The sequence below is a fragment of the Amblyomma mixtum genome, chromosome 10, assembly GCF_055824585.1.
Source record: "Amblyomma mixtum isolate Tamu chromosome 10, ASM5582458v1, whole genome shotgun sequence".
In the NCBI taxonomy this organism is placed as follows: Eukaryota; Metazoa; Arthropoda; class Arachnida; order Ixodida; family Ixodidae; genus Amblyomma; species Amblyomma mixtum.
Window position 1 is genome coordinate 20,793,310 of NC_143021.1, and position 20,498 is coordinate 20,813,807.

The 20,498-nt window shown below is 47.3% G+C and overlaps 1 protein-coding gene across 1 annotated transcript in view; it reads left to right on the forward strand.

The window, feature by feature from the left end:
• The first annotated feature begins 7,324 nt into the window (after window positions 1-7,324).
• LOC149325312 (uncharacterized) overlaps window positions 7,325-20,498 on the forward strand; it is a 61,009-nt gene continuing 47,835 nt past the window's right edge. Inside the window, exon 1 of the mRNA XM_089564229.1 lies at window positions 7,325-8,265. Within this exon, the coding sequence (XP_089420355.1) occupies window positions 7,325-8,265 (941 nt within the window). The remainder of the gene's footprint in view (window positions 8,266-20,498) is intronic.

Consider the following 20,498-nt stretch of genomic DNA (forward strand, 5'->3'; position numbering starts at 1 on the left):
TTCCTCTTTAAGGCATACGATTTATTAATAGTTCAGAGATGCCGTCGCTTTTGTTTTTGGACAATAAATTATTTACAGTGCTCCATACTTGTTTAGCGCCATTCAAGATGACGGCAAACTTACGTTCGTAGTATGTAGTCCTAGCTTTCATAATATCAGAGCTTAACTTGTTACGAATTCTTTTAAATTCAGTCAAGCTGTCTATATTTCTCGTTCTGATAATAGAGGCAAACATTCTGTAATGATTTTAATTTTCTTTAGAAGGTCGGCATCGATCCATGGCTTTCTGGCTTTTTTATTGGTTTTAAAATCGACTGTAGAGAATCACGTTGTTTGTAAAGCATAAATCTTGCAAAGAATTGCACATCGCTGTTACTCTAGTCGGCACCTGTATTAAGGCGAAAGCCTTTAACGCTTCATACTGTCGTTAGCAGTCGTGCCGGCAGATTTGTGACTACTTTGTGATTACTTACAGATTTGTCACTACTTAAAAAGAAACTGCTTCGAGGCTGAGAATCGAACCAGGGCCTGCGGCATTTGAAGCGGAGTCGCTACTACTCCGCCACGAAGACTCAAGGTTTGAGCACGAATAAAGGCGCATTTAGTAAAAGCATGGGTTTCATAAATAAAGTAAAAGGAATAAAAAAAGGAATAAGAACGGCAAAATAAAAAACAATGAAGATAAGAAAAGAAACAAAAATAAATAAAAATAAAAATAAAAAAATAAAACCAAACAGTGGGCCAAGAAATGATTTCACCTTGCAGCACTTTAGAGAGGCAAAGTGCTCCCTGAATTTTTTACATTCCCGCAATCGAACGAGAGAAAATATGAATCATTCTCTGTCTAGTATCATCAAACAAAACATTGATATTAAAGCTTCCACAGTTAACAACAGGCGTCTTAAACTGCATAGAATACTCTAACATATTTTCCAGAAATTCTAGAAAACACGCTTCGACCCTGAAGGCGGCCTACAAATAGCTGCTAATACGGTGCTGCCACAATTTAGCATGCGGCACTCACAGTGCTGCTCTAGTACACAAAAATATCTTATGTTGAGGAAATCACGGTAGTACTTTATATAGATGTCCGCACCTCCTCCTTTCTTATCACTCCTTGAAATTGATACACATCTCTATCGTTGAAGCTGTCCTACGTTAAAATCGTTGGCGAACCAAGTATCGCTGAAAGCTAAAAATTGGAATTCATGGTCCGAGGTACTACGAAACACTCACACAGAATTCTGCTAATTTGTGAGACTTCACGCATTTATATGGAATAAAGAAACATGTTTTTGTCTTGTAGTAGCTTAGCACGCTTGAACAAATCGGCGTCGTGGTAAGGACATGTGTTGCGAGCTGTCATTTCGAGGATGATGCAGGTGCGAAGTGCTCGTGTTCCAGTCCGTTACTTAGCGTATCTTCAGTCGGCTGCTCGGGCCATGGTGGACAAACGTTTTTCGCATTTTTAGCCAGATAACCTCGAATTATTTTTCTTCTGCCGGTTTCCTCATATTCCAAAAGAGCTCCCTGTTTTGTGCCGTCAGGTTTCCACTGAAGTATATTTCAGATTTAGATTCCTTTAGCTGTCCTTTTTTCGCAAGCCATGCGTCTCTGGTTGAGCGGTTTAAGCAGCGTACAAGAAGAGGTGCAACCTTGCTAGAACCTTCTCCGACTTCAGCGTAATTGCTAGCACTCTCGCTGTCGTTAGCGTTCTCCTTGACAGACCGAGAGAGAAATTGACCAAGAGCTTCAATATCCGCCTAAGAAAAGCAGCGGCAGCTCGAGATCGTTGGCCAAGACATCAAGTTTTTCCAGCGGGTTCTCAGTGACGTGATGAGGTGCCCAAATATCGCTAAATTTTGGCGCCTGCTGCACCACTCCTGTTAGTTTAGACGTTGCTTTAATTCCTGATTTTTCTCTTATTTGACCTGAACCTCAAGTAGTTACACTTGCTTCCCGCGGGCAGATATGTCTGCGTCTTGTTGACTCCATGATTCCGAGACTTACGTGCAGCACCTGGCCATAAGGAGAGAGAGCCTTAGCAAGGGCGTCACTGGGTACACGGGCGGGCAGAAAAAGAACAGTCACCTGGGTCACTTGTGGGCTTAGCTTAGGGGAATCATGGCGACGCGTTCCTTGCCGGTGATGGGGCAAGACACATCAAAGATTGTAGCAATGGCGGCTTCACTGTTCACAGTTACTTGGTAGTTGCGGCCACCGAAGTGCTGTACGCAATAAACTTGTTCCAATCCAACTACGGATGCCGTCGCATCGACGACATCCTCCGGACTAGCCCCCTCTGGGGCGACGACATCAAAGGCAAGTGCCTTTGTAGGTTGCTGGCTCACCATATTGAGGCGCCCGCCAGCCGAAGGGCACCCGAACAAAAGAACACGTCCAAAGGTCGAACACCGGCCACCGACGCGAGCCGGCGGCCGAAACACATACCGAAGCATCCACGCTGCTACGCAAGCTACACAGTACTTTCTACCGAGTTCTAATAGATAAGTATCAGCGGCATTTGGGTGCCGAAATACAACCCTAAACTTTCATTTCGCTTTAATACTCCAGTTTGTGAACCATCAAAGTTGGGCTACTTAGCACCACCATTTCTATGTAATTTGCGGACCACTTTTGACCCAGTAGACCAACTTTAAAACAGAGATTATCGCATTAAAACGATGAGGCCAGTTTCACTGAAAACAGAACACTTACAGATAGAAAGGGCCAGAATATGAACTACAGGAGTCGTCATCACCAGCCGATTTCGCAAGTAAGCTGCTGTGCAGCGACATGATATCTGAGAGGAGATCCCAGACCCCCCAACTAATTTAAAAAGGCGAACACGAAGGTTTTTGCGGTGTAGACGTCAAGAGCTTGAATCGTGTGGTGGAATATTTTTAAATGAATTTTTCCGCCAATAATTGTGCGTTTTACTGCCAAATCCGCGTAGACGGAAAAGGACATATAATAATTTATTTTAGAACGAAAATCATATCGAGTTCACGCCAGTGTACCTTTAAGAGTGAGCCCCCAAGGCCTGAAAGTTTGCTCTTGTGATGCGGTAGATACCTTGATTATATGGCTAATCTCGATGCGCTAGTTTAAATGTCCTGAATTTTGCCTGTGTAAATAACTTTTAAAATAATGACGGGCTGCTTTGTTCAGCAATATATATTGCCCAGCAATATATATTGGCAGTATATTTATTGCCAGTAGATTATGCCAGATTCAACGTCCGCTGCTCTCAGATGAAAGTACTAGTTATTTCAAGAAATGCTTCGGCGCGGCAGACAAAGACAAACGTAGAAAACACACCACAGAGCGTCAAACATTTGTCCTTGTGTGCCGCGGCGAAGCATTTTTTGAAATATGTATCACCAACTGGCCTACAAAACAACCCTTCTAAGAAAGTACTAGGTTTTACTCACGTAGCCATGTTGCAACAAAGTAATGGTAGACAAAATATGTACAGTTTTCCAGATAAGGCAAAGGTAAACTATTTGACACGTTAATTATTTGTCTTGGGAGTCAATGAAATGCATGGCTTGACGGTATTTGTTTTGCGAACTTAAGCTCCGGCTCTTGGGCATGGAGCAACATAGAAATTGAACTTTAATATGCGCGTACCACGCTCTTTCCATAAACATGCTGCAGTCCAAAAAGGTTTCATCGCAGCCAGGTTATTAGCCCCTGACTTGTCATGGGTCATAACAGGAAAGGAAAAAATCAAACGAAGGAAAGAGAAACTTAGGAGAGCTAGCTGTGTACTAATCTTTTGGACATGTAATTTGTGCTCTAAAAACCCGACATTTTTTCATGTGATACATAAAAAGGGATTGAATTAGTAATTATGTATACATTAACCCTTAAAAGCTACCGAACAGCGGCACCTTTGAAAGGCTACCGAGTAGTCGGTGTTCTGTTCGTAGGGAGATGGAGCTATAAAATCTTTGCAAGAAATTTCGTTGCTGATCTATTTTTCACACAACCAGCTCTACAAACGTGTCTACGTCCGTCTAGTTGGCACAAGCATAGTAACGCAACAAGTAAGGTAAGTATACGTCATATTTTTTATAGCACAGGGTTTTTATATTTATATTTTTATTTTTGTTTTTATTTTTATAGCTCCAAACAATTCCAATACCCTTCTAACTTGTGGCCTGAAAGACAATGCTAAAGGCTAATGTTTCAAAAGCAAACATTCTAATTTAATATGTGACTTTGATGTCCTCTGGAAAACGTATGGAACACTTTTTACGCACTCTGCCGCCTTGAGGTAACTTTACTGTAGTAGACTTCGTGGTAAAAAAGCTCACCGGGAAGACGAACAACTACCTCATCACAAAGGAAACGTTACCTGCCATTGCCTTCCAGCTGGGCTCTGCTCTTATTTAATGGCTTATTGCTGCTTCCGGTTCAGCATCTGGCATGACATGTACCGTCTGTTGCAAAAGTTTACAATCCACCACGCCGTTGATTTCAGTGACGCTGTGGGAAAACTGTACTTTGGCAACAGTCTGTACTAATATCCGCTCAGATATTGTATTCTCAATTGCCGAACCTGTCATTATTGTATTTTCAGGCGCAAGAATCATGAATGTTAATTTAGAGGTCACAAGGGCCTCTATGTCGATTTGAAGGAACATATTTCATTCTGCCTTAATTGCGTTTATCAAAATAAAAGCTTGCCTATCATTTTGATGTAACTGATGCACTGTCCATTATCAATAGCTGCCGCACTCAGTTATCGCTTCTCAAGCGACGCAAACTGGTTACTCCTTACCCCCCGACTTCTGAAGTGGTAGGCACGCGAAAAGAGTGCGTACAACAGCAGTGTGTGTTTATAGAGATGATTGCTTTGCCCCAAGCAGTTACATTGTGACATATTCGCAGATAGCTTAGGAAGGCATCGGTAAAAACAGCTTTCTGGTTAATACTAGAGCTACTTGAATGCCAGTCCTCGTTATTGATAACATATTGTTCGACTTGCGGTCTTTTTTAGGTCCATCTCGGATAAACACCACAACTGAAACATGATTACGATTGCATTGCTTAGTTTGATGGTCTTGCGATTGGCAAGTGGTCAAAGAAATGAAGATCTCAAGACACGGGTTGTTGTCAATGTATCAGTACATGAAGGTAGGTAAGGTTGTTTTGTGAAGACGCACGCTCTTGCTTAAGCGAGGAGAACTGCTCGAAACAAAAATGAAGCCGTTAGTAATTGCTTCATGGTGCCTGAAAAAAGTGAATGCATCCCTTTGTCTAAGCCAGACTTTCAGCTATGCATTATTCTTTTACCTCATGCAAAAAACAACGCGAACAAACGGGGACGAAATGAAGAATACACAGGAACAAGCGCTTTTACCTCAATTATTTGGTATAAATCGCCATACTGGGCAACGTCGGCTCGCACGAGGCTAACCACTCTTCGAAACCGTCTTCATCATTGGCTGAGGTTGGCAACGGGTGGCGTGACATGCAGTCTGCATCACTATGACGGCGCCCACTTTTGTAGCAAACAGCAAAGTTACATTCTTGTAGGCGCAATGCCCAGCGCGCCAGACGACCAGATGGATCGCGAAGTCCGATGAGCCAGCAGAGAGAATGATGGTAATCACCAAGAGTATAATAATCACCGACCAGCAGTATGTTAATCGTACAAAAATATCCCGGAACTGAAAAGAAAAATTTAGATTTTGGAACATCAGAAATGCCTTGTTTTCTGGAGCAGCTTTTCTTATCCCTGCTAGCAAAAACTTGAGAATAGGCTGACGAAGCAGTTATAAACGTGATTCGTTACACCAATATTTGTATAAGAAATTGAAAAGTGGCATAATGTGGCTTGTACTAAGTTTGCGTTTAAGATAACAGATGGAGAGCGTAGCTATGTGTGCTTAAGTAGAAAACTGTCCGTATATAAACATTCTGTCTATATTTTATGTGAATCCGGAAATGTGTAGTAGAGTAAATATATTAGGATCCACTTAAGTGCAGCAATATGGCTAAATAAAACCTACAGGGCTTTCAGAAAATAATTCGTAGAGAAAATTCACAGCTTTCCAGGAATCGAAACCGGACCACTGCCTGTTCAGAGGGGTCGCTCTACCTACTATACCTACTAATGCAACAAAAAGAGGAAATGGTATGGTGAGGCCGAATTTATTACTAGCTCGAAGTGGGAACAGCGTTCCAGTTTTCCATCAATTCGGTTTCTAGCTGCCATCTACCTAGAAACCATAACTGGAGAGTAGGCTGGAGGGATGAAAATGACAAGCTGATTATGAGTTTCTAACCCGTGTGATGTATGCTTAGCTGGCTGATGATCGCGAAGAAATGGTAACATTTTAGAGATAATATATTTTAGTGGATGCCCTAATAACTCGACCACTACAGTGATGGACTAGTGGATAGAGCAGGTGCCGAATGTAAGATGCTGCAATTTGCTGCAAGTTTAGAACGAATTTTCACCGATGTGTGACTGAAGTGCAGTTCTATTGTTGGTAGCCCGGTGGTGGGCTTTCGGACGGCCACGCACACTGCACAAAACTAAGAAAAGTGCTGAAACCAACTAACTTCAAACCACCCGGGCGCCATAGCGGGAGCCTAAGGTTTAAAGCTTCTGCATCATATGCCTGAGGTGCAGAGGTGGATGATGTGGGCTCGTTGACGGAGATCAATTTTCTCCGGTTGTGCCCGGAAGTGCAATAAGCGGTATATGCTCCAGCGCAAGACACCCTCCAGACCCGAAAGACGCCCGGAGGGCTCTGGGGACGACGCCGCTCACACCTTATTTTAGAGGAACGAGCTAAGAACAGCTAATGTATTCTAACAGTCTAGCGAAAGTTATTTGATATACACGAACGGGCATCAGCTTGCTGAATTCGATTTGCTGCGGCACAACTGACCAACTTGGCGAGCACACAGGTGGCGTAGCGGAGAGTGCTAAGATACCTTGAACTGGTACAGGCCGCAATTCGAAGTTCAACCTGGAAATGGCCATGACAATAACCTTATCGAATGCGGCTAGCCAAGGAGTAGTGCTCGAGGAGCTACGGGGATTAAATGGTATGGCACAGGGCTTAGGTTAGAGGAACGCATGAAATATATAGAGTGTGAAGACGAAGACGACCGTTCTGGTTAGCGGCGGCGCTGCCATCGCTGCGCGTGCTGTGTTCTTGCCTTCGCCGACCACGGACTGTTGCCGCCCTGCTCCTGAGGTCCCAGTGCCTTTAACAAACCCCCATCCTACATTTGGTGGAGTCGCCGGGTAACGATATCGGCTCTGGAGCTCTGTAGCTGCACTCTTCCGACACCTGCGATGTCTGTAGACACCCAACACCAAGCCGTGCAAGCTGGCCCACCGACTGTCATCTGTGCCGGCTCCCTTCGCCAAAGGGACCCGGCTATCTTCAGCGGCACAGATGACCATGACGTGGAAGACTGGCTCGCATCCTACGAGCGGGTGAGCCTGTATAACAAGTGGGATGACGAGACAAAGCTCAACAATGTAATTTTTTATCTTACCGGCGTCGCAAACTTATGGTACCGCAACCATGAAGGGGACGTTGCGGCTTGGTCAGCCTTCAAGACTAAGTTCTCAGAAGTGTTTGGTCGCCCAGCTGTCAGACAACTTCGCGCCGAACAACGCTTGCGTGAACGGTCGCAGCAGGTCGGCGAAAGCTTCACTAGCTACATAGAAGACGTAATCGCCCTCTGCAACCGAGTGAACGTCAGCATGCCGGAAGCTGACAAGATCAAGCAGATCTTGAAAGGCATTGATGATGACGCTTTTCAAATGCTGCTCGCTCGGGACTTGCGCACCGTTTCGGAAGTCATCACGCTGTGCCAGAGCATCGAGGAGCTGCGTAAGCAGAGGGTCCTGACTCGTCAACACTCAGCTCAGCCAGAGTCACTTTCTGGACTGACACCCGCAGCTGACAGCTCCTATCTGCTGCAGCAAATGAAGGGCTTTGTACGTGAGGAGGTGGCCCGTCAGCTTTCGCTTTTGCCTAGCCCTCAAGGGTCGCCACCATATTTGGCCCCGGCTCTCCAACATGCAATTCGAGAGCAGGTTGCTGAGGCGCTTCCGTCAGCGCATTCATCACCACCTGTCGCAGCTCCGCTGGCGTACGCTGACGCCGCCCCAAGACCAGTCGCCACCCCTCTGAATTATGGCAACGACGCCCCAAAACCTGTCGCCCGTCCAATGACTTACGCTGAAGTCGTCGCACAACCTCGGCCGCCTACGTACCCTATAATGTCAGTGCCCGTACAAGCGCCGGCACCTTATCTGCGACCATCTCCACGAGACCGAGATCCTTGGCGCACTACGGATAACCGGCCTATTTGCTACACTTGCGGATTGCCTGGCCACGTAGCGCGCCATTGCCGTCGCCGTCTCCCAGTTTCGGCACCGCCGTTCGGGTACTGGCCTCCAGCGCGTCAGTACTCCGCGTCTGCTGAGCCCCGTGCGTCCCCTCGTCCTTTCTCCCCCGACCGTTCAGCGATTACCGACCGCCGTTCCCCTTCGCTGCGACGACGCTCCATTTCTCCGATGCGTCGCCGCCCAAGTAATTCTCAAGAGGAAAACTAGATGTCGGGGTTCCTGAGGCAAGAACTGCGTCCTCGTCGAACTACCAAAGACCTCAGCTGTCCCCTGCGAACCTTATTGACGTTTCGGTCGAGGGAATTTCTGTCATGGCCCTTGTAGACACTGGCGCCGCAATTTCAGTAATAGACGCTAACCTTTGTCGCCGCTTGAAGAAAGTTAAGACGCCAATTGCCGGTCTCTCGCTGCGCACGGCCAGCGCTCAGCACATCAAGCCGTCGGCAGCTTGTACCGCTCTAGTTTTAATTCAGGATGTCCTCTACACGATCGAGTTCGTCGTACTGCCGTGTTGTTCTCACTCTGTTATTTTGGGCTGGGATTTCCTTTCTCGTCATGCCGCTGTCATCGATTGCGCTCGCGCTGAAGTCGGGTTCTGTGCTCTGCCCCAATCCCTGCCGGACGCTGCTCCTTCACCGCCATGTATAAAAGCCCTCGTCACAGAAGACATCGACCTGCCTCCATGCTCTTCCGTCCTTGTGCGCCTCTCTTGTGCCCCTTCTCGTGATGAAACTGTTCTTTTCACGCCAGCCCATACTTTTCTCCGGCGCAAGTGCCTTCCTCTGCCTTACGCCGTATTGACTATTTCTGCTGGCCTTTCCGTACTGTGGGTCTGTAACCCGTTTCCCTACCCTAGTGCTTTGCGCCGTGGCGAATGTGTCGGCAGTGTCCAACCTGTCGCGGCTATTTTAACCCATGAGGAGACTGCCGGTTCATCGCACATCAGTCTCGCTGCGCTCAGCCCACCATCTTCTACACCCACTCCATCTACCGAACTATTTCTCCGCTCCATCGACGCATATCTTCCACCACCGCAGCGCACGCAGCTTCTCGACTTGCTCAACCAGTTCCGCGCCTCCTTCGACTGTCATCACAGCTCACTGGGCCAAACGTCGACTGTCACACATCGCATAGACACAGGTGCCCACGCTCCTCTACGGCAGCGCCCCTATCGTGTGTCGGCACCCGAGCGCCAAGTTATTGAAGATCAAGTCGACCAAATGCTCAAGAGCGGCGTGATTAAACCCTCAAGCAGTCCTTGGGCTTCGCCAGTTGTGCTTGTCAAAAAGAAAGACGGCTCCATCCGTTTCTGTGTAGACTACCGCCGCCTTAACAAGATTACGCGCAAGGACGTATATCCCCTGCCACGCATCGATGACGCGCTAGACTGCTTGCAAGGTGCCGAAATATTTTCCTCTTTAGATTTACGTTCCGGGTACTGGCAGGTACCCATGGAAGAGGCCGATCGCCCCAAGACAGCTTTTGTAACACCTGACGGCCTATATGAATTTACTGTAATGCCTTTCGGTCTTTGTAATGCTCCCGCCACGTTTGAGCGGATGATAGATACCATTCTGCGTGGTCTCAAGTGGAAAACCTGCCTCTGTTAACTCGACGACATCGTCGTGTTTTCGCCTGACTTTGACACTCACCTTTACCGCCTGAAGCACGTTTTGGCCTGCCTCTCTGACGCCGGCCTCCAGCTCAACTTAAAGAAGTGCCATTTTGCCGCTCGCCAACTCACCATTTTAGGCCACGTTGTTTCCAAGGAGGGTGTCCGTCCGGACCCGGCTAAACTTCGTGCTGTGGCTGCGTTCCCTCGACCTACTTCTATCAAAGAACTGCGCAGCTTCCTAGGGTTGTGCTCCTACTTCCGTAGGTTTATACGCAACTTTGCACCACCTCGCACCACCTCCGCATATCATCCGCAAACCAACGGTCTCACCGAGCGCTTTAACCGTACCCTCGGTGACATGTTATCTATGTACGTCTCTTCAAACCAGTCTAACTGGGATCTTGTGCTTCCGTATGTAACCTATGCGTACAATACCGCAACGCAGTCCACTACTGGCTTCTCTCCTTTCTTTCTCCTTTACGGCCGTCACCCTTCTGCTACCATCGACACCATTCTGCCGTACCAAGCCGACGCTTCCGAGTATACGCCTCTATCTGAAGCCACCCAGCACGCCGAAGACTGTCGCCGCAGCGCCCGTGCTCTCACAACTGACAACCAGTGCAGAGAGAAATCCCGCCACGACCTCAATCAAACAACGCCACACTTCCCCAATGGCTCCCTTGTGTGGCTCTGGGTTCCGACAAATACTCCGGGCCTGTCGTCAAAATTTCTGGCCAAATACCATGGCCCATACCGTGTCCTGGCACGTACATCTCCAGTTAATTACACAGTCGAACCTCTCGTGCCGTCTTCTGATCGCCGCTGCCGTGGACGCGAGACTGTTCATGTCCAGCGCCTCAAGCCATTCTACGACCCAGCCATCCTGCCCGCGCCCTAAGTCGCCAGGTTGGCTCCTCTTTTCCCCGGGGGCAATTGGGAAGACGAAGACGACCGTTCTGCTTAGCGGCGGCGCTGCCATCGCTGCGCGTGCTGTGTTCTCGCCTTCGCCGACCACGGACTGTTGCCGCCCTGCTCCTGAGGTCCCAGTGCCTTTAACAAACCCCCATCCTACAAGAGGTATAAGTGACATATTTGTACAATGCTAATCTATAACAGTATAGTCGGCAACATTAATGACCTCTTCGGTATTAACCAGTTACTAGCAGCATTACAAAAGATGCGCATCGAAAGACGTCAAGGTCTACGCAGCCACACAGACGAGGTGCTCGGAAGGCCTTAAGGGTTATAATAGGCAAGGAGTAGAATAAGAACGCAGTAAATAAGAACAAAGTACACTGTGGTGATGGAAGACTTCAGTGCTAAGGTAAGCAAAGAGCAGGCCGGCGACCAGGCGGTGTGGGACTCTGGCAGGTTCTAAGAAAAGCTGGAAGAAGCTATGGGTGGAGTCCTGATGATGAAATATTTTTGTACAATAAATAAATTCTTCTTGAACTGGGTCGGCAGGAAATCGATATGGCTTAGTGCGAACGGGGAGAGAGAACATGAAATTGACTTCGACTTCGTAATGTTTATCCATATGGGCATCGCACAAGGTGTAGATGCGCTAGGCATGGCGAGATCTGGAAACCATATGACGCTGGAATTCAGAACAAATCTTGATTTGAATGGCGAACTGGTTATTCTAGTCAGGAAGAAGCGCAGAAAAGAGCAAGTGATAAGAGAAAGGGCACATGAGCTGAGGATCTCACACAGCAACAGATATTCTCATTTAACCGAAGACAACGGCATAGCGTAGAAACAATAAAGGACCTTACCAATAAGATCACTGAAGGTGCTAAAGGGGTAGAAGTACAGAAGCTAGATAGGAAGCTGGGATGCTCTCCCTGGAGGCGTATGATCTCGTTATAAAACCTCAGCGCACAAACTGGAATTCAGTCTGCCAGTCTGAATTCCTCAACCTCCCGGAAGGGTACATACAGCTGCTCTTGGACGCCGTGGAAAAGATTTGGACGACGAGTATATATCCAAGCACCTGGAATAAACCGCTAATTATAATATTTCCAAGGAGGAAAAACCGCTCTATCACCTGCGGTTGATATCTTTGATCATTGTTTCAGTTTTTCTGCAAGACTGTCCTGGGATCAGCACATAAATGACCGCGTCAAAAAACTTTCTAAAACTGTTGGTCTCACGCGGCGTCATTGTTTTACATTTCCATGAGCAGTTAATATTATGCTTTACAACTGTCTGTTCTCATCAACGGTCAACTACGCCGCACTTCTCTGTGGAACCACAACAAAAAAGTAACATTAATAAGTTTCAGTTGCTATAGAAACGAGCCATCCGCCTAATTTGCAAAGCACCCTAGTTAAACCGCACGAAGAACATGTACAAGCAGCTAAACATTGCTAGCGTAGAATCTGTGTACAACTGTAGGCTGCCTAAGAAATATAGATTAGAAGAAGCTAAAAATATTAATGCATTCAAACTGCTGGCCCGTCTGGAAAAACACACTCCTACCTACACAATGCGCAAGCCCGAACAGTGGAATGTGAGCAAATGCAGTGCTGGTTATGGAAACCAAATGCTGAAATTCAGAGTGCCGACAATGTTAAATGATTTCTCTGAGGATGAAAACGCAGATATAGGAAAAACCTACGAAAGACTTTATGTATAAAAAAAAAACATGCTTTTCTTATTCTTTTGAACAGGTTTTGTTTTCATTTTAGTTTGCATTGCTATTCATACCCGATGTTTTTCGGCCATCTTAGACGGAAGTCTAAATTCATGCACACTTCTATATGTTATATGAGCAATTTCACTACCTGTGTGTCTTACTTATTGATTGGTGACGGAAAAGTGCAAAACACCGGAACAAGAGACAAGCGCTGTCTCTTATCCCGGTGTTCTGCGCTGTTCCGTCACAAGTGAGTAACCGACATGCCTAAGCTGCTGTCCTGGTTACTTATTGACGCATGCACATCTTGGACTGGTGTATGTTTCACTGTCACTTAGTGGTTTGCTTTGAGCTTTTTTGTTTTTATTTTTTTTTCTGCAGCAGTAGCTGTAAATTTTGTTCTGCACATACACATGTAGTGTTTTTATTATTTGCTTTGTTTTCCCCATGCGCTGCCTCTGTTTGCCATGTATTGGGGTACGGGTCTAGCAGGCATTGAAGACAATATGTCGGCAGGATCAAGAGTATAGGGAAACCGCGCTGAACCACTTAGCGGCAGCACACGCATTCTGCCACGTGGACACCTCAGCTTTAAAAGAAATTGCGTTATGTGACACCATAGTCCTACAATGTTTTTTTCTGGTCATAAAACTCAGGCTAAAGTTTCATATAGAGACAGCGCGCGCCACTAGTGGCGCAGCTCTCGGCCAGGGGGCCCGAAAGGCTGCGCGAGCCCTCCTCGCAGTCGCTGTTTTCCTGCCAACGGGCTCATATTCGCTTGGTATTCGTGCTTTCTGGGGATCGGTATTAGGGCTTAGGATTAACGATACTTTAGTGGTTATCACCTGAAAGCTTGGATGCGACATTGAGACACTAAAAACCCTGTGCGATCGACGGCGGCCGCTAGTAAAACTTGTTAGCGGCTGTTTTCTGGCAAACAATTAACGCGCTTACTTTCTCTCGTTTCTTTTTATAAAACAGCGATTTCTGTACATGGGTCCATCCAGCCTGAGCATTCATTTTCACCGTAAATTGCCTGAAATGTCACACTGGAAGGTCTAGCGTAGCGGTCAGTAACATTTATATATGTGTCTGGGTTGCGCGTGTTTCGGCCCAGTCCTCGCTTTCATCCAAGGGCATAAAACCGCTTATGGCTGGCATTTACCTTGTGAGAAATGCTGAAACCTCACTAATGCTGAAAACAGGACGTTATGGCAGCATTTTAAGTACCGGAGGGCGCGCTACAAAAGCGATTACATGACGAAGCACCAGGTGTTTAATGGTTGTATATGAAATGTTGTTTTTCTTTTCGTTGTTTTTCCTGAGACTTTCGGAGGTGGAAAAGCCAGCTGTTGAAGACTCTTGCTGCATAAGGCACCTATTTACACATAAGCTATCTATTTACACTTTCTCACGCTGTAACTACGGAGGCGCTGGCGACTACAAGGGAATATTGAATTTTTTTTGCTCATTTCTCATGTGCTGGCTTTGCACTACCAAAATTAGAGACAAGCTGTGAGCAGCCGCGCAATAAAATGGCCAGTGGTTAAGCTGTGGTTAAACCTGAAAATTGCGTTAGCAATGACAACCTCTGAAATCCGCTGTTTTTCGAGTCTGCGCGCTTTCTTCTGGCGATTCTTCGGTGCATTGCCTTCGCCTGGTTGCATTGCAGCGTTCCTGAGCAGTCACGTGTTGAGATTCATCGGTGACCGATGACGTGGAACCACTCTGCGAGGTAGAACGTTGTCGTCGAGCTGCATCCTTAGCAGGACGCTCTTTGCAAGACGTTCTTCATGCTGTTCTGGCGTCTCTTGTGCACGTTGTCGCTTTCTCGCTTTTTCGTGTCGCTGCCACTTCTCTTTAGAGGACTGCATAGCAAAGCATTCACGTCAAGGCAAGCGCGCATTTATAGACGCTTAACAGCGCGGGAGCATGGGTGCCGCCATATTTTGTCCCGTGACCATTCCACCACGCTGCCAGGGAGTCCACAGAACGCCACCGCCGGTTCGGCTGTACGCCTTGCTTGTCGGTAAATTGGTTTTTGAGGAAAGGAAAAGTATCTGTCTCGCATATCTCGGTGGACACCTGACCCTCGCCGTAACGGGAAGGGAGGAAGGTGGGAGTGAACGAAGACACAGTATTCACTAGACGCGCCTTTGTTCATTCAAAACCATCGAGCTGGCATGCCTGAGTGTTTAGCCTGCTCGTCTCGCACTCCGGAGGCCCTGGTTCGATTCACCAACTCGACCGATTTTCTACTCGGTGTTATTTACTGGTCTGGCTAGAAATTAGGCTAATTACAGCTGGGTTGTTTAAGAGTCACTTGACGTTCGTACACAAGCTGCGCAGCAGCGTTTCGCACTGCGCATCAATGCTGCTACCGCAGGTTTCGAAGGCCAGAAGTGGCGGTCCTCCTAGTGGCGCCATCTGTCGTAGACAGAGCGCCGACGGCGCTGCCATCTGGCGGAGCGCGGCTGAAGCAACGGCGCGACCTGTTTAGCGCAGCGGCTGTTCAAGGGCATCTGTCCCTACCGACCGGGGCTACGGGACGTGGTGAAACCTACAGTAGTATTGCTAACGCAATAAAACCAAAAACGAGCAATGATAGGAATCACGGAGCGACTTGCACAAAAAATGAAAAGTGGTTGGGGTTTAATGTAGTTAAACCGAACAGACGCGTGAACGCATGTGTTTAGCCTGGTTCGCGCATGGTTTTTCTTTGCTGGGTCATCGGCACGTCTGGCGACGATATTAGACCCAATTTAAGCGCTGATCAAGGTTAAGCTGGCCTGATGTGCTCGTTCCGCAGGTGGAAGTTTAAGAAGACGACGGTGTGCAATGCGCGCAGCGCGAGAGTGTGTTGCAGTCCAACACGAGGCGTGATCTACTGGGGCGACAGCAAAGTGCTCTCGTGCAATGGCCAGGGAAGCTGATCTATTCGTGCCGCCGGGGGCTCCAAAACCAAATCGTGGCAATATTTATTCCATTTTTGCACCCTCAAAGTCAGGGACGCCACAAGATTCTTGGTTGGGTTGGACCCCGGGATGTAACGCTTTCGCACCAAAAGCCATAAGCACATTGATGAGTACACCTGTCTGAAATGCAACATCGTGACAGATTGGTGCTCAAGTATGCTGGTAGGCCTTTGAATATCCGTGGGACGGCGCCGGGCCTGAGTTTCAGTTTCTCGCGTTGCAGCAACACTGCTTCTCTGTTGATCACAAACTCGTGAGACCGAATCCGTGGAGCAAAATGCCTCTCGCAGACACGCGCATGCTTGGAGTCGAAGCTTAATCCACCGCTTTCCTGTCGGGGTATCGCCCGCTTCCATATTTTACGCTCAGTAAGGCATGTTGACGGGCTAGTTGGTTTTTCATCTTGAAACTTGGGAAAAAACCAACCTAAGCGCAAATGATTTCACGACACAAAAAGAGACGAGGAGACAACGGACAGGCGCCTGTCCGTTGTCTCCTCGTCTCTTTTTGTGTCGTGAAATCATTTGCGCCTAGGTGGGTTTTTTCCCAAGTTTCAATATTTTACGCTGCTCGCCGTCGCTCGGCAGACAGAACAGCGAGGCCTATTCCTGCGTACTTCTGTAGCCAGAGCGGCAACCCATGATGCAGCAGGTATCCGGCATCGCAGGCTTGCTCATCATGTGCACTGTACTTGTTTTGCGATGGAAGGCAAGGTCAGAAGAGAAAATAGTTGCTGCCACACCGTCGGCGTCGCATTACGCCCGTAGACTCGTGGCCGTAGAGACGCTCGCTTGCTCGCGTCGTTGCCCCCACAGGACTCTTAGCGACGCCTCGCGGAAGGCGCGGTCAACACACGAAGCGCTCCCATAGCGTTACGGAGAAGTTTAATGACTATGAAAACATTTATGGACTATGGTGACACCGAAAAGCTCTTCAGGACCTCCGATGTGAAAGATAGAGAGTTCTCAAGCGCAGGCGCGCCCTATTCCACCTATGGCGGAGTGTCTACTGAGGGTCACGCAACTCATGTCAACTGCCTCCCAACAAATACTTTACTAACCCTGGCCTTACGGCAGAAGTGTTTTAAAAATGACCTCGCCGAAGTTATGTGTTGTCGCTGCGAATGACCGGCGACCGCTTTCCACATCGTCTGATAGTACGAAGATTATTCGGAGTTAAGTGTAAGGAAACTCAAGGAACTACCTATTGTAATCCGACTAGCCATGTACGGCTACTGGTGTCTTCTAGCAAAACATAACAGAGCTGTAGTTCTGCTCTGAGCAAAGCTTGCGGAATTTTTTGCAAAAGGCCGGAGGAAAGGGCAGTACGGCAGTCGGCGGCGATCAACGGCGGTGCCACAAACCGCACAATGCCTCAGTAAAGTACGCATCAGGTGAATTTGATAAAGAACGTACCTGAGTCAATAGAACCCGCACAACTCTCGACGCTAAGCAGTAAGCGTGAGACCCGAGACGTAAAGAAATATAATAAGAATAGCACTGGCAAGATCTAAAGAAAGTAGGAAGCCCGAAAGCGGCGAATATGACGGTCGCAGCTCACGACAAAGCGGCGGTTCTCAGGCTTCAATGTGAATCCAGATGATTTCTCTTTCTCAAGTACTGCCTCCAGTCTCTTCAAGTGTTCATCGAAGCTTTGCAGCACAGACGCCGACGTCACTGAGTTAAATAAGGCAGGTTTGCCAATTGCGACCTGCTATCTCTGGGCCCATAACACACTCAAATGTTTCGAGTGCCGGATAAGTCCCTATGGCGCAACCATGAACTCGAACAAGCCATCTTCTCACGGTCCCTTTGGATGACTTATTTCTTTCTGGTTGTATTAAGATTCATCGACGAGAAGTACATGCCATAAGACAGAGCTGCTCCAGTATTCGCTTGATCAATGGAAAGGGACAGACGCCTGTTTTCGTAACGACTTTTAGTCGGCGGCAATTCGACGCAGAAAAGTAGGGTAACCGTCTGCCCTGCTGACCAGAACAAATGGTAACACCAAAGAGCTTTTTGACTACTTGGTGATGGCGCGTAATATTTGCTGAACTTCTCTACATACTGCTTCGCGTTCTCGCGGCGACACAAGGTGTGAGCTTTGGCCTTGTGTGCTAGTGGTCACAATGCGTTGCTCGCCAATGGTTGCTTGTACCTTTTAGACGTTACGCTTGGGTAGATATCAGTCGCTAGTACTTCGCAGGATGCTTCGGAGCTGGTCTGTCCTGGGCCTGGGCATTGCTGGATTGATGTCTAAGATAAGCATCATGGCATCTTGCAGTCGCCTTGTGCTTGCGTCAGAGATGCCCAATGGGCTGCTGAAGTCGGCGATTTCGCCAAAAAAGGCGATTGTTGACATTGTTAATGGGTCTGTATTTCGGGCTGAAGTCAGTCACGAGCACCATGGCTTGTCCACTCCTGAAAGGACCGATTTCATCATCAGTATGTATCGGACACTGAAAGGGCCCTGATGAGGATTTAGCGGGCATCAATTCCTCTTTCCATCTGTAGCTAGGCGCTACTTTCGACGCTAATAATAGACGTGTGCAGCAGACTCGATGGCTGTGATGACCGGAATGCTTGGATGGTATGGGGCGCTCAGTGAGTGTCATGTGATCCTCAAGCTTTCAGATCGGGGATATGGTCTCCTTCGTCGAGAGGTTGCTGGAGTAGAATTTGACGTCGATAATAGCTCTGTGCTGAGTCAAGAAATCCACGCCTAGAATCGGGTCACCGGAGCATTGCTGCAGCACAACTAAAGTCGTACGACACTTGCGGCCGTTCATCGTTACTCTCACAGTGCATAGTTTTGCAGGGGTGATAAGATGGCCTCCAGTTCTGCGTATCAACTGGCCATCTCTACCGTTTATCGCCTTCTGAAGCTGAGCCACGAGTGTTACACTGATAACTGAGTAGTGTTCTCGCAAGCCTGCCAGTGAAGGAACATTGGGGCCGTGGACCACCACTTCTTGGTCGGTGGTTCATGTCTTTGATTATCTCGTTGATTTGCACTTTGGTCTGCGAGTGCGAGCCCTGTGATGCTTCGTCAGGTGTTGGTGCAGCATCTGAAGGTAGTCGTTGCCATATTGCTGTACTGCGTCGTAATCAAGGTAGTCCAACTGGTAGCCAAGCTACTACAGAGCGCCAGCGCGACGACTGAGCGAGGCACGAGTGTTGTGGCGCCACTAAAAAATGGCTGTGATTTCATAATGTGTTTGTGGCGCGGGTTTCGAAGCTTCTTTTACAGCAAAAGCTGTAATAGCTTTGCAGAAGCCATTAAGTAGAAGTTTTCAGGGGATACAACGGCAGCCGCTTAACGTGTTATGCGCTTCCCGTTTGATGGACACCATAGGCACGTGCCTCAAAACACTATTGACGAGTACACGGACCCAGGGAGCCAGTTATACGCCTGTGCTTTCCTCAAAACTAACGGAGTCTAAATTCCCCATTGGATTTTAGAAAAGAAAGGCGCATACCTGCCTCAATTTCTTAGTGGACACTGCCGCCACCTCACAGCGTGAATGAGGTGTCCACTGATCAGTGCGCCAGTTATGCCCCTTTCCTTTCGTTACCAAATGATGGTTTAGACTACGAGTGTGAAAACACTTTAAACTAGACAGCTTCATGAAAGCGGGCCCTTGAGTCCGTAAGGAGTGCCCAGAATGCGATAGAACCAAAGGCCGCAAGCGCAAGAAGGTCGACTGTGCACGTGAGCATATAGATGTCAAAACGAACCTGCCAGATAGCTAACTTGTGTAGTCACCTATAAAATGTCAAAATGGGCCTGGCACTCCAGACTCTCTGCCGCTAATGCCAATCAAGTTTCGATGATTGATGCGACAAGGCGGTCAGCTCAATTTATAATTTTTGTTAAAGATGACAAAAGACAAAACCAACGATGACGACGATAGAACGGTGATCGGACAATGCGGCAAGGAAGTGATGCCCTAAGTTTTAAGTCGATTTAACTTGACGAGAGTGTTGGTGCCTATAGTGAAGTCAGCTGAGAAGCTACGGTGTTGAATTGGGTCCATTTTTAGCCGACTTGTCTAAGTATCATTTTGCCTCCGTCGTTGTCAGTCTTGTGTTTCGTCGCGCGTCATGTAAATGCATGGTGCGGGTTTTCCCTGAAAGCACCTTCTTAAAAAAATAGGGCTTAAAGTGAATGGCATATACATATAAAAGTGCATCAAATTGCTTAAGTGATTCCACTAAACACAATCAATGGTCAAATAGACGTCATAGTTATGGACTTTAGCAAAGCATTTGATGAAGTTCAGCACAAAAAAAGATAATTCAAAAAATAAAAAAAACATTGACCTTTTTACACATTTTAATATGCATTGCGGAGTATCTTACCAATAGAGTTTGTTTCAATAGATGGGTGCAGCTCGAGTTGTTTCCCAGTCGCCTCTAATGTGCTCTAGCGAAGGGCCTTGGGGCCTCTGCTTTGTCAGCTCTATCTAAATGGTATTGTTAATGTGGTTATCCCACGACAATATGTACGCTTGTTTGCTGATGATTGAGTGGTCTTTCGTCAAAGTATGTGCACCGCCAATAAAAATAACTTACTCTGAGAGCAAAAAAGGTGCTTCATTGGCGTAGTGAGTTTGGTATGATTGTTAGTATTGAAAAAAAAAAACAGTTTCGCTCTAAACAACACATAAAAACAACCCACACTACCACGTGTTTACTCTTTGATCGCCACTAAAGCAGGTTAATTGCTACAAATATCAAGGTGTTACAAAACTAGCAATCTTTCCTAGAATTTGCATTAACAGTTCTAATGTTTTATGAGGTTTAACGTCTCAAAGCGACTCAAGCTGTGAGGAACGCCGTAGTGAAGCGCTCAGGAAATTTCGACCGCCTGGTT